Source organism: Anser brachyrhynchus, assembly GCF_964034855.1.
Source record: "Anser brachyrhynchus genome assembly, chromosome: 2".
Classification (NCBI taxonomy): domain Eukaryota; kingdom Metazoa; phylum Chordata; class Aves; order Anseriformes; family Anatidae; genus Anser; species Anser brachyrhynchus.
Window position 1 is genome coordinate 24,563,097 of NC_137695.1, and position 14,597 is coordinate 24,577,693.

The following is a 14,597-nucleotide window of genomic DNA, read 5'->3' on the forward strand; positions in this document are numbered from 1 at the left end:
TTATCCTCACACCTGTAACTGATGTCAGTCAAAACACAGAAGGCCAAATACTCGGAAAAGCCAAAACCAAAGTGCTTTATATTGAGTTCCCCAAATCAGTGTTACTTTGGACTATTTTCCCTTTGCTTTAGTTCCCTGCCTGATAAAAAGGAGTAATGCCACAGCTCCCCTGAATTGCTCTCGAAGTCATTTATGTTTGTGAAGCATGTGAATAGAGTAGCAATAAACAGAGCAGGAAAGCCTGTGAGATTAATATTTCTGCTTTCAAAGTAATAAATAAGCCAGAGACTTCAAGCTGTATGAGAAAGGAAAGGGGGAAAAAAGGAAAAACAACAACACAAAAACAGAACAGCCGTTCTGTAATCAAGTACTCCTATTCTATTCAATGAGTATGTCTTATCTGGCAAGGGGAAAGAAGTTATGTGATCACATCAGGCATTTGTAAAGTTACCATAATGTACATTCATTGAGCAAACAAACAAAAGGTTGGATAAACACCGTTAATCATGGAGTTTTCTAGCTTTTGAGTTCTTCATTGTGGAAACTTGATTTATCTCTATTTAATTTTTTTCGTGTAGCTGTGATAAACAGATGACTGCTAACACACTATTGATACATATACCTGGGTAAATTAGTAGAGTTTTAAGAGCAGGAATGAAGGTGATTCTGGATTTATCTAAAATATCAAATAATCTGTCAGCGTGGAATTACTTGTGGTGACTTATCTGTGTTGGGGATTAACAGTACAGCTGATAGAGTTGTTAAAAGCTAGCTTGAAGCAGAATTGGTCTAGCCACGTCCACCTGGGATCAAGTGTCTCAATGTCTCAATGTGTGAGACAGGTATTTGCAGTTACTTGGAAATCTCTGCACTGTGCTTCTGCTGTATCCTGTTTCCCTGTAAAGTGTCTTCACCTCTGAGACAGTGGAAAAAGAACTGTAGAAGGTGTGTTGGTTCCTTTGTTTCTTGTTTTGCTACCTTGTTTCAGCATAGTTTTATGTTAGGACTGATAGGTAATTGAATCTTGAGTTTTCCTTCAGGGTGTGTGTTCTGTTAGACCAAGGTGCTGAGCACAGCAAAGCCCTGGTGTCAGGGTGTGTCCTGCCCTGTCTGCAGCTACTGTTCCACATGGGGCCTTCTACCCTGAAATATAGTGTGAAATGAAAATACTTTATTCATCTATGTGGTACCATAGACATTCATGGAATATTGTTAGAAGACTACTTTTGTCCAGTTTTCTCTGTTTCCTTTTCTAATGCGTTCCTGAAACTTGTATTCATGTCGTTGTCTTCAGTTTCATTTGAACACACAAGCACTGGAGTGGACACTTGCCCGCCAAAAGGGAAAAAGGTTTTAGAAATATTTGTCCGTGCAGCGCTGTCAGCTTTCCTGGCTATACTAATACATAATTCAATGTGCATTGAGCCCCTACCTTGGGAAAAGAATAGCAGCTGATGCTGCTTTTGCTTTCCCTCTACCTTTTTTTTTTTTTTTTTTTTTTAAAGTCAGGAAAAATGTTCTATAATTTTATGAGCTGCTTTCCCATTTCATACCATAGTGTTCAATTGCTTTTGTGAAAAATTTTCTAGCTTAGTTTTAGGAGGAGAAATTCTTGAAAAAATTAAACAGAAAACACTTTGTATTTCTGTTTGCTGTCTGTCTGAAGATTTGGTAGAGGCTTCTCTGCGTATGTAGCTTGTGTGAGGGAGAAAAAAACAGATTCCAAAAGACTGCTGCAACTGCTGCACAATTGGCTTTGTTAGTTTTCAAGGATTCTGTAGAAGCTGGTGCTTACATGAAATTTTTGGTAGATACAGCCAATCAGTTTTTGCGGGAGAACTACTGGTGCAGGTTATAGCAGGCTACCAATTGAGCAGGTCCTTGGTTTAGGAAGAAGTAGTGAATGATACACGATACAAACATGATCATGACTGATGTTCATGTATGGAGAAAAACCATCCAAATGATAACTGTAACATAAGGGGAAGGAAGAAAATGGTTTTATCCTCACAGGTCATTACAAGTCTCCTAGAAATAAAAAGACACTTTTATTGCTGTTACTCATGATGTGGCTGAAAATGGTTGTCTGAGGAGGCTTTTGGTGAATAGGAAGGGACAGCTAGTGGGCAGATGCTGGTAGTTCAGAGATGGGACCTTTAGAAGTGGCACTGGGTTTGTCTTCTTCTGGTCTGGTTTCTGTCAACCGACTAGTTGCAAACTGTAGAAATCAAGAGAAGGTGAAGGAGGCAGTAGGTTTCCCACTGAACAGGTTATGTCATGCTGACCTGCAGGGAAATGATGGTCCTCCTTCAGCCAACCCAAATCAGTGAGTGTGTATTGCTGGGGAGAATGTGATAGGAATGGTACAGAGGTGCCCTGATCTCCAAGCCTGAGCTTCTAAAGCAGAAATTCAGACCTTTTCTTTCTTTATTACTCCATTCTCTAATATCAGCAGTTACGAATTGAAGTATTACTTACTGTTGCTTGTATTTAGGAAGAAGCTCTGTTCTGCTGTACTTGTTGTAGTACATCCGTTTAAGTGTGAGATTCGCACAGTTCATTTTGGGACCCAAGCAATGTCCTGCAGTGGAGACACTTGCTATCTTAAAGCCGTGTCAGAGCTTCTGAAAAAATGTGCTAGTGCACGATGTAGTCAGTTAGTGCACCTTATGTCATTACAATGTTAATTCTATATGTACAGTGCGTTTTCATAGTTTAAGACTTCAGACGAGTAGAAGATAATACACAGCAGTTGGGGTCAGCATTGATCTTGCATCTTAGCAGATGTAAACTTCCCTGTGTAACCATATGATATGTCTCCAAAAGAGCACTGGAATGGTTCTTGGACTCAGAAATTCTGCACAGAGAAACCACTTTGGTATGCCAAAGGCAGATTTTCTCCAAAACTCTCACCTTGAAAACTGCCGATATTTTGTTGGTCTGTTTTGTATGTGAGGCAGGCATCGCCAAGTAGCTTTTCAAGGAATGCAGGATGATTTTTGCCAGATGTGTTCTGAAAACAGATGTGGAAGGCAGAGTCAGTCTCAGTTTTTGGTGGTTAATCCAGTGCATATTTTTTCCTTGTTTATTCTGAATATAATTCCAGAAGCTGAGTTGTGCAAACAAATCAGAGAAGCAAAATGCCACTTCACTGACAGTGTGCTGCTGACTCGTAGGAAAGTGAAGAAGTACGAGAGAAGAATTTAGAGAAAATAGTGATTCCATAGTAAAAATAATAAATGCTTATTAGTAAGTAATAAGTATTATAACAGTGAATAACATTAACCTATGCATTGCAAGTCTACTTATTTTCTGAAAAGATTTTATGGTATATTAGCAGGGAATGTATGCAACTATAAAGTGAAAACGTAAATGTTTGAGTCTTCAGTGAGGCTGTTTGCTAAAGTATCTGTAATTAATAGCTGTACATGTGCATAATGTGTGCTTCTTTTTGAGCTGAAAAGTGTCATTGAGTAACCTGATATGCAGTGCCTTTGACATTTATTTTCTAAACCATTAAACCATCTTAATTTAGAATCACCATAAACTCATATTTTAAAAGGCAACATTTTAATGTGAATAATGTGAGTAACATTTGAGGTTCTCCCTTAGTTTCTTCCTCTTCCACCCATATATTACCTGTATGGCATTGATGGTGATATGGTCCTTACAAGTTATAAAGTGATACTGAGATTCAAATAATTAATTTGTTATATACAGAACATTGGAAAAAAATAAATTTAATTTGCATTTGGTGAATATTCATATCAGCCAAGTTAAGATTGTTTAAAGAAAAAAAAAAGGAGCCTAGAGGTAAGTGGAGGGGCAGGAGGGGAATCTTATTTTCCATTTGTTCTTTCCACTCTTAAGTAGGAGGATATTTATTATTGTAGTCTTACAGATATTAATACACATTTTTCCATCTGACTTTCTTTTAGCACACTGATTTATGTCAGTACATGGACAAACACCCTGGAGGGCTTCATCCAGAAAATGTGAAGGTAAGAGTCAAAAAGAGCACACATTCAAGGCATGCACAGTAACGATGAATGTACAGAAAAAGTCCAATCAGTGGTTTTATTGAAGTTGATCATTAACTAAAGTGAAAATGATCAGCATATGAAGTACTTTCAATATTTTTTCTTTAAAATAAAAATATTTGAAAGTTCTTATAAAAAGAACTTGTCAGAAGTCTTTAAAACTGATTCCAAGCCAGAAGAACAGTGTTACAATGTTGATAACCCCTCTCCTTCGTTCAAACAATACTGTCTTAAAGCACCTAAGCAAACATATTTTAGGCTGTCAGTACTAGATCTTCAGTGAGGTAAGTCATTGTAGGTTCACGGAGTTTGAGGGAACTATAGTGAGTTATATTAGGTGAATGTACTTCTTTTTACACGAACATATAAAATCTTTTCACCTCCGTTATTTTGATTAGGTATTTTCGTAGCTGATCTCACAGTTATTCTGTTTTTCTTATGTTCTAAGGTAGATATTGAGAATCACTGTGCAGGAAGGGGGTCGTTATTAGAAGGATTTAATGAATAAATAGGTTGGTAGAGACTTGATCCAGTTACTTTCTGGGAATTAAGCCAAATTATTTTAGCATAAAAGGGAAGCCAGTCAGACATGCAGAGTGTGTCTTCTGTGTATAGATCACACAGATGATATTTGTTACACTTGTCTTGCACTTTGACATCATTCCCTTTGTTGTTCTACTTTGGAAGTGCTTAAATCTTCACTTGTCATACTGAGAATTTTATTCCAGTATTTAGTTTCCTGAACACAGAAATTGAGAAATTCCTGGAAAAATAAATATATTTTCCCTGGAAAACTCAAAATGCCTGTTTAGTATAAGAAAACAAAATATTTTAAATGGGGATTTTTTTTTTTTTTTGCAATACCTCATCATTGTTGTACATCAATTAATTGTATAACATTGATTAATTTTCTGTGCTCATTCACTGAAAAATGGCATGCAGTATATTAAATTAAACAAGAATAACTACCATCAAAAAATAAATGGTTCAATTCCTCCATATCGCACATGTTTGGCCAAGCTAAAAAAAAAATAAAAATATTTTTGAAAACAGATGATGTGTATGCTGCAAGATAACATCCTTGTAGCGTACGACTGTTGCTCGAACATTTTGGTAGTGTGTACAGGAAAAACTCATGGGTGTCCTCCCAGTTCCTCTGTGAGTGTGGGACTTGGACACATGGTGGTGGGTGAGGTGGGACCTGCTTTTCCATCACGGAAGCTTCCGAGCTTTCTTCACTGCTCAGTTTCATAACTTTAGTTTCATGTTGTGAATACGCTTGTTAAAACACTGGCTCTGTGCTTCATTTCCCTACGTAGAAACCTGTACATTCAGCTCTGAGAGGTTAGGGATAAGCTAAGATTAGATTTGAAAGTCCTTTGTGCCGTTTCACACTCAAAGGAATGCTCCAAGGCTGCAGCGCTGTATAACTTAAGATGTAATATGCAGTAGACATTGTAGCTGTAATTGTTCCCCAATGAGAGGACATCGTAATTCACATAACTACTTTTTCTTGACAATATCAGGGCCCACTGAGCTTGTCTTTGAGGAGGATAGGCCTACACGGGTAATTGGGCTTGCTAATGCATCACTCCCCTAAATCCTGAGTTACCTGTCTTCTAAAGCAGATTTATTGCAGAAACCATATATAATTGTGGAGGCAGAAGGAAGATTTAGCAGGAAAGCTTTGCTGCTAAGCTGGCTAGCTGCTCTACAGGTGCTGCTGAATGGGGAGGGAACTGCAGCAGCAGCTTTTCCCTTTCCAAGCTTGCTGCGCCTGTCTTTACAATCTAAGAGCAGTGTTCAGCAACACTTCTGAAGTTTATGGGCATGTTAGAAATATGCCTCCGAGTAGCCAAGTGTAGAGTCTGATGTACTGCTAGTTCAATTTTTTTTAATGGCCAGTTGTATTATTAATAAAAAGGAAACTGGTATAAAAGGGAGAAAACATGGGGAAGTGGAAGCAGATGAATCTGCCCTTCTGCAGCAAGCGTCCCATTGGAGAAATAAAATTACCATTTTCTGTTAAATAATATTAATGAAAATCGATTGTATATATTTAGTAGTATCTCTTACCAGGCCAGCAGCCAAAGCTAGCTTTAATTTATAACAGTAATTACTAAAATCTAATATCGTGTTTGGAGCTCCTACCAATCTAAAACTGAATCAATCTGTCTGGGATTTTCAGTGAAATCTCTACCTGCTCTCAAGCTCTGTGTCAAAAATATCTGCTCAGCCAAACACAAGGTTTTCTTCAACTGGGGGGACAGGCTGTGCAGAAAGGAAGGAAGGAACCCAGTCACAAACACTAACAACTCCCAGATCTCAGCAAGCATGCCAATTAAAAGTTTGCATCGCTTTTGTCTTACAGAAGAGATATGATGGTTACTGCATAATATCTTAACGCTTTGTTGCACTGTACTCAATTTGTTAATGCATGTAATCACAGTTCTGAGGCTTTGTCACCTATTTTGGTTCTTGCTTCCGGACACAGTTGTCTATCTGGAGCTCTAGTTGATATTTAAAGGTTGAACTGAGCCATGTTAATTAGCCTCCTCTCCCTGCCAGACCCATCTTGCTAGAGGTCTTTCAGGAATTTCAGTTTCAGAATTGTAGACAATGTTTGTTCAGAATCACTGGTTATGTGATCCACAGATCCATTTTTAAAAACTTCCAGTTGAGCAATTAAATTCCAGTGGCAACAAATTAGTCTCAGCTCTCTGGGGCTAACCTGTGGGATTAAGCCACTGATGCTCTCACAGTGTGACCAAAGGCCCCCTGCCTTTTAATTTTGTTCTTGAGGAAACTGCAGACTACTAATGGATATTCCTTTCCTTTCTGTCTTGTTGCAAGCTATTATAAATACAAAAACAGGTAATCTTTCTTTTTCCAAATCTTTCTTTTTCCAAAGAATGTTGTACATTATTTCCTGTAAAACAGTTCTTTTGCAGAAGCAAAGCCATTATTTGCTTATGTTTTGGTTTCTATGGCATATGTTCATCCTAATTATATTTCTGAATTTTCTCCATATTTACAAGGTAAAGACAATGCTGTTCCCTCAGGCCTACTTTAAGATGAGGAACTGTAAATAGAATAAAAATCCAAATTACTTTGATGGACACACATACTGCTGTCCCCTTGGGTCTTGTGTTTGACATTGCCTTTCTTTGTGATAGGCTTCAGATAGGCTATTTGCTGTCACTTAAATATTTTGAATAAAGAATAAGCAGAATATTACAAGTATTTGGAAATATAGAGAATATCTTAATTTGCAGTTGTAAGAGTCTTGGGACAGTATGTTTAAGCAAACAAAAAAATACTGTTTTCTGACATATTAGGCTTAGCTTTTTTAGTGGGGTGTATTCACACATCATGATTTCAGAATTTTCTACTTCTGTGTGAAGGCCCAAGCCTTACAAAAAGCACGAGGATTTAAGCCCTACAAAGAATTTGTGTGTGAGGCTGTGAGGCTATTATCTAATACAGTTTTAAGTATACCTGTCCCTGAGAATGTTAAACCAAATATCCTGATGAAAAAAGTGTGGTTAGGTGCCTGAAACTTCTCTATTAGCTAGAAGGGAAATTGGCAAAAAGTAATAGTTTCAGTCCACAGATTCTCCAAATTCTGTTAGTTCCAAATACAGAGTTGTATACATCTTTGGTAGCTACCAAGCCTGTATATCTACCAATTATTTATAACTATATGTTAATATACTGTGTGATATTACAACTAGAGGTGAGGAGAGAAAAAGATAATGATTAAATAAGTCAGGCTTATAGTAGGTACAGACACCTCTTCTCTAGTTTTGGAGATGTCTTTTTTAGTTTTTCCAAAAGTGAAGATTGGCAATGTATCTGAAGTACATGGCCCCACATGTAAGTTATGCCCCGTTCTGTTTCTGTTGGAAGCTATTGCTGCAGACTGGATGGAGCTGAGAGCTGCTGTCTTTTGTAGGTGCCTCTTGTGTGGAGCTTGCCAAGCTCCAAAATGTGGCTGTGGCAAATGGAGGTACAAGACTTACTCCTGACTACCCTGACACTGTTCATTCTGGTCCAAACTGAAATCTGTACTGCAGGCTTCCTCTCCTACCGCTCATGCCTCTTGTACCCTTGAAATATCTGGGCTGCTTCCTACATCAGAAACTCAAGTGGTCACAGCAGCAAACTGACTCTGCCAGTTGTTTTTCATGATAATCTTCATTCTGATTTGGGCATCTTTCTGTCTGGTACAGGGCCATCTCCCCCAGCCTTTTCTTCTTGGCTCTCCTGAGACGTTGTTTGCAGCTCTCTATAAATGGGTCTTGTTTTGTAAACTTATAGTTTAATTTTTAAATTCATTTTCTGTGCACTTCAGCACATCCTGTGAAAATGTATCACACTGCTAAAACTGTTCTTAAATATTTTTTTTACCTTTGAAATTATAGCTCTATTTAACTGCATATTTTACTTCATATTATGGCATTCCTAGTTGCATTTTATTTTTATCTGCACATAAGATTATTTTTTCATTTTGACGTGTTTGTTTTGTAGTTGAGTCCATTTTCTGTAACTCCTATTGTTGGTGAACAAGTGGAGTGCAGGCTCACATCTGTCATGCCTGCATTGCCTGCTTGCGTTCCTGCCTTAAAAATAAATATATTTATGAAAGCTGTTTTGCTTTTTAATTAGTGATGCTGCATTGAAATAGCTGCAGTCTTTTGGGAAAAGCACCCGTAGCTTTTTCTCTCTGCATTTCTTTCTCTACTGGCAGCTTTAGAGGTAATATTACTTTTTATGAGCATTTGACTTCAATAAAATATCTTTGACAAAAAAAAAAGATACTTGCCCCAGAACCACTGTTCCACAATGTGTGCAACACCAGACTGAGTGACAATGTGGTTGTCAACCAGACAAAAATTGTCTCTGTCTCTTAAAATCACTCACTAAATCTTTTACTTCAGGCAGCTTGGAAGGCTCCTATCATCTACTGTGACCAGAGGGAGAAGGAACTTCCAGTTTGTTCTTCTTCCATCTAATATTGCTGCTCTGATTTGTTCTTCTCCCTGGGCACCTTTTCTTTTCCCAGGGCCAAAAAGCAATAAAGAGAAATATGCAGGCCCTGCTGATGAACTTTGCATGTAGGGAACAGGAATATTTAGCCTTCTCCCAGGAGCTCTTACCCATCTCAATTCTGAGCCTTCCTTGTTCCTAGGAAGAGAGATGCAGCAGTCTTCCATGTACAATTTATGGACATGTTTTGAAGCAAAACCTGAACCAGCCAAGTCCTATCTCCACCCACAACCTTCAGAAATGTGTTTTATACTTGTCTTTACTCACTATAAGACCGAAGGTCTGAGGCAGAGAAAATAACTCACTTTAAAGGTGGCATGTGATATCTGTGGCAAAGTACGGGTAATGAATTTCCAGTGACAGTGCTGTAATCTCTGGTACAAATATGCTTAAAATTCAGAAAGAAAAAACCACAAACAACTAGTTTCATTCTTAAAACTTTTACAAAAACAGATTAAAATACTTAATAGGCATTATCGGAACATAATGGGGGTGCTATAACATTTTTCTGTGCTAAGTGCTCAAAAAGAGATCAGTCAACTTTTTAGTGCTCTGAGTTAACAAAAATGAACAAAACTCCTGAATCAGATATGCAAAAAATACTGGATTTATTAAATTAAGGTTTTATTACTGGCCTCCTAAACAAGATGAAGTGCGGGATGAATTGAAAATGTTGAAATACAGTGACTGTTATGTGATGTTATCAGAAATCTCAGGCTTACTCTGGCACTTCAGTCACTTGCAGTATTCATTTATTCCTCTCCATACTGCAGTGCTGTGAACATTGTCCTTAGCTAATGATTGTAGTTTTTAAAGTAGAATCTGTTCTTGACAAGATGAATAATTTTGGCTCATTTAATGACTAATGTGAAAATTAATAATCTGAGTCAAAGCTATCGGGTAGTTGTCATCGTATGTCTTTTGTAAACATAAATATTTGTAATTGAATTGATTACTGTTGTAGAATAATCTGAAGCACAAAGGATAGGGAAGCATTCAGAACAGGGAAGGATTAGGTAACATATTTAAGCTACACAACACTTACTGAGTTGGAAGTGCAGCTGCTGAAACTTTGGCAGTAGCAGAGCATTACATACTGGCTCTTGCTAAGCAGAAGCTCCATTCATGATTAATAATATATAAAAACATATGCTTGTAAGTAAAGCATAGTATCCAAAAAGTATGGTACAAATGATATATTTTTTTTTCCCTGGATTTTGGTCGTGGCCTCCCTGTTGTGCTTCTGTTTTCTTTCCATCACATGATTGGTTTGCGGTGTGCTTTGAGGGAGATTTACACTGAACCACACACAGGGCCTGCCCTGCATCTGTGTGGGACAAATGTGGGACAAAGTGATGTTGGAGAAGTTGTGAGACGTGAGCACCTATGTGTATGTAACTAGCGGTGTCTGACCAGAAGGTTGACTGCTGTAGACTTAGATACACTGGAGCTGGGCAGGTAAATCCTGATAGTCCATCTAGCTATGGTGAATTTTCATATCTTGTTTCACCCATCTCATTGACTCCCTGCAATCTGGCAAAACCAATCTTTTACTCTAAAGTGAATACATAGTATGGTGGTCCTTTTAATTTTATCGGTCATTACTGGAAGCAAATCAAATTAATGTCATGCTTTTGAAATCTCCTACTCACTGAAGTTAGTGATGCTGCTGATGTAGAGCTGAATTAAAAATGTATTCAAACACATATGCTAAGTAGGAAGCGAGGCTGCTTAATGTGGTTGAGAAGTTGCTATTTTTCATTCCTCATTCAGAGAACAAGCAGGTGTAAGGCAGACAGAATAATGTTATGCCAAATTAAGGTTGTCTTTTACACATGGCATTGAGAATTGATTATTTAAATTAGACTTTTTAGTTATCAGACATTAAATATGGCATCAGCATTTCACTCTACTTTATGTCAGTCTTGTCACTTCAAGTAATGATTTGATAATATGCACAACTGTGAACAGCAAATGCAGAATCTTTATCAGTGTGTTAAAATTCATGCTAGAAGAATGTCACTTTTATATTTACTGCAGTGAGAAATGTGTGCAAACCCTAAACTGAAATGAGTGTGTGCATGTGTAATTTATTGTCTGTATGATCCACATAGTTCACATATGGCGAAAAAAAAAAAAAAGGGCTGAAGAAAACACTTTTTTCTGTGTCTCTAAAAATTGTTGAGGCACCAATTGCCACCCTGACCTAGTTCAGCATGGCAGTGAGTTGATGAAAGGGAGAAAAGAAGATTTAATTATTTAATTAGAATTGAATTTTATTTTTACTTTTGCCATTCAGGAGTAAGAATCTGAAAGTGTCTTCTACTTATTGAACATTAGCAGATGACTCTAACTGATCATAAGGGAGTGTCTTTATATTCAGTTAATTAAGCACACCTTCCTCCTTGCAAATGACTGTAGTTGAACCCAGAGGGGAGAAAAAATGATTAAAAGAACATCAAAGAGAATAGAAGTTAGCCAATTAACACTTTACAGTCTCTTTTCTGTACAGTTCTGCTGCCAGTAAGTGGAAAAGTCTATAAGATATATATATATTTTAAATTCTATGATCTGCATTCCCAGTGGCTGTATTGTTATATATTTCTTCGTGAAACTGTCTTTGTTAAGACTCTTATGTAAGGAAGGCAGGAGCAAGTTAGAAGCCTTTAAAAATGCTTTTTAGAGAGAAGTATTTTAAAATTCTTTTTGAGAGAACTCAGTTGGTTTCAGGGAGGTCAAATAGAAGTACCTTTAATTGAAATAAAGCTTATTATGATTATCAAAATCAATCTGATTCAAATGGGTAACAATTTTTTATTCAGATAAGTTCCTTTATTCTTTGGGATGCAAACTCATCTCAAGTTAACAAGGCCCCCGAAATTTTTTCTTGTGACTATTTAAGCAAGAGAGTGTACAAAGCTTTCACGTAAAAAGTTCACTATTTCCCCAGGACATTGTTAGAAGTGAAAAGTTGCATTTTGTCTTGTGGGTATTATACTGCTTGGAAGGAGAGAATAGAATAGCAAACCAGCAGTGGTAAAAATAAATAAATAAATAAATAAAAATGCTTGAATAGCTTTTGACTTGCTAGCCAAAGTCACACAGATATATTTCTCATTGCCTCGGTGATAATATATCTTACCAGGTAGTTTTTTTTTTTTTTTTTGTATTGTATTGGTTTAAAACAACTAGATCTAAAATTCCCGAACACCATAGTAAACCCAAACCTACCTGAGCATAAGGTTTAGTTGAGTTTATTTCTAAGGCTGTGTGATTGTACTGCGTGGATTCATTACCTCCTTTTGCCTTTGTAAGTTGCTAGTAATTCACAGAAGCCTGTATTATCCTCTGGAGGATAGGGAGAAGTATGTTGGTTGCAAGCATGAGGTGTCCTGGGTTGGGTTACTTTTACAGGTATTTTTAGATTTGATGGCCTATTAAGACTGAGTATGATATCGATTGATGCTGAATACACACTAGAGAATTCAAATGATTATGTGATACCCAGCTGGTGTGCTTTAATACGTACAGCAAGCAGGAGCATTTGTGTTATTGGTGACGAGTGATGATAAAGTTTGTGCAGTATGGTGTATTACTTTTCAAAAGTAACTATGCTAATACAGCAATATGAGCTTGCTAAAGGAGTGGCACATTAATCTTGTCTTGCTTTCAGCTTTCTTCTGAACCACTCAAGGTCCAGCTTAGCTCAGCTCCATTTGTGTTCTTTTGCTGCAGAGAGATCAGAGCAAAGAGTTGGACTTCTGTGCATCTTCTGTTGTCTAAAAGTTTCCACGTAGCCTTCTACTTTTGTATCTAGGGCCAGGTCCTTTATTCCCACAACAGAACATGTGGTAAGGGAGCTCAAATTCAAGAAATTATTCAGAAATCATTCTGTGCCATTAGGAAAAGATTGTTCCTCACTGAAAAAAGTCCCTTAAAGGGCTTATTAGCTTGCCCTCTTGGGCAGCATCCATACTGTCATTGGGATCCTTGGTGCCTCAGCAGATACTGTGTGGAAATGCTACATTTCCTGAAGGATCTTTCTGGGCATGTTGTGAATTTCTTCCTGCTTTTCATGTACCCCAGCATCCTTTGCCAGGAACTCTCTTTACCATCTCTGGGCATGGAGAGCAATGATGTGGAGTCATCTAAGCAGTTCTACACAGATGATCTGTACATGAGCATCCCCCTTTATCATTAGATTAGTCAGAGCTGCCTGAACCAAAGTCAGAAAGCATTAACTCCCATCAGTCCCCTTAGATGTATTTTGGATGGCCTGTGTCAGTGTTTAGTTTACAAGCTCATTTGGATGAGAAGAGCTCAAGATCCTATGTGACATTCAGAGGCCAACAAGATAGTAAAGCATTTTGCTGCATGTGATCCATCTTGCAGCTGTTAGACGTGTGCATTTAATGGTCTAGCTTGTACCCTTGCTCAGACTCATGAAAAACACCATGAAAGCAGGGCTGTTAATCAAGGCAGCTGGCAAGTCTTTCAAAAAATTCCATTGGTTTAAACAGGCATTTGGTCAAATGTTATGTGTAGCTCAAGTGGCCATCCAGGACTTATACCTTAAAGACTATGTTTATTTGTTGTAGGTGCTGCTATTTTTGTGTAATTGAGGTTTTTCTCTTGTAAGTTTCAAGGACAGTTAATAATCACAGTCCCTAAACTCCAGATTAGCTTTGACTTATGTGCAGTTTTCTCATTGTGACAATGAAAATTCTTCATTAGAATATGTAGTTCAGACTAAAGTGAAAGCTGTGTAACTGTTAGGGTAGAAAAGATTTTTTTTTTTTTTTTTAACAGGTATCTTCAATAAACAAGGCCTGAAACACAAATATACATATTGTCTGAATGTAAAACTGTTAGGTGTTCTCCTGCGAGATGAAACCATGCCAAAACCCTGATTGCTGTAGACTAACCTCACTTCTCTTTTCGCTCTATTCCAATTTTCATCACAATGACTCTTGCCATTTTATGAGTCTTTCATTTTATTGCTAAACTGCCCTTCTCACTAATAAACTGCAAACAGTATACAAGTAGTTTGTTTATCACAGGTTATTTGGTGGTTATATAGCTTTGTTTATGATGATGCAAATATTAAAGCTAGTAACATATAAGCTCAAGAACCACAGATCTCTTCTGTAACATTTCTACTTTCGCAACCAGCAGAAGGGAAGCAGAGAGGTTTCTCAGGGAGAGCTTTCCTCAAAGACAGCAGAGGGATCTTGTCTGAGAGAAGGCAAAACTATTTCCTGAGGCTTCAGAAATGATTCTTTCCAATTCATTTTTTCATCTTGTGGAGTAGAGAACACTTGAACATAGAGAGGCTCTTCTGCTATTCTCGCTTTCCAAGCAATCTCGAAGGGCACACAGTTTGCAAAATGTTCTACAGCCAGGACTTAGGTTTGTATTTTTACTTAAATAATAGAATCATAGAATTGTTAAGGCTGGAAAAGACTTCATAGCCCTCCTCGGGACCCACTCTAACAGATCAACATCCTT

General features: G+C 37.5%; 1 protein-coding gene across 4 annotated transcripts in view; it reads left to right on the forward strand.

Annotated features, from left to right (window-relative positions):
• CDK14 (cyclin dependent kinase 14) overlaps positions 1-14,597 on the forward strand; it is a 348,887-nt gene that overhangs the window by 152,562 nt on the left and 181,728 nt on the right. For all 4 annotated transcript variants that reach the window (XM_080582561.1, XM_080582560.1, XM_080582563.1 and 1 more), the window contains one exon: positions 3,939-4,001. In XM_080582561.1, coding sequence (XP_080438687.1) covers positions 3,939-4,001 — 63 coding nt within the window. The remainder of the gene's footprint in view (positions 1-3,938; positions 4,002-14,597) is intronic.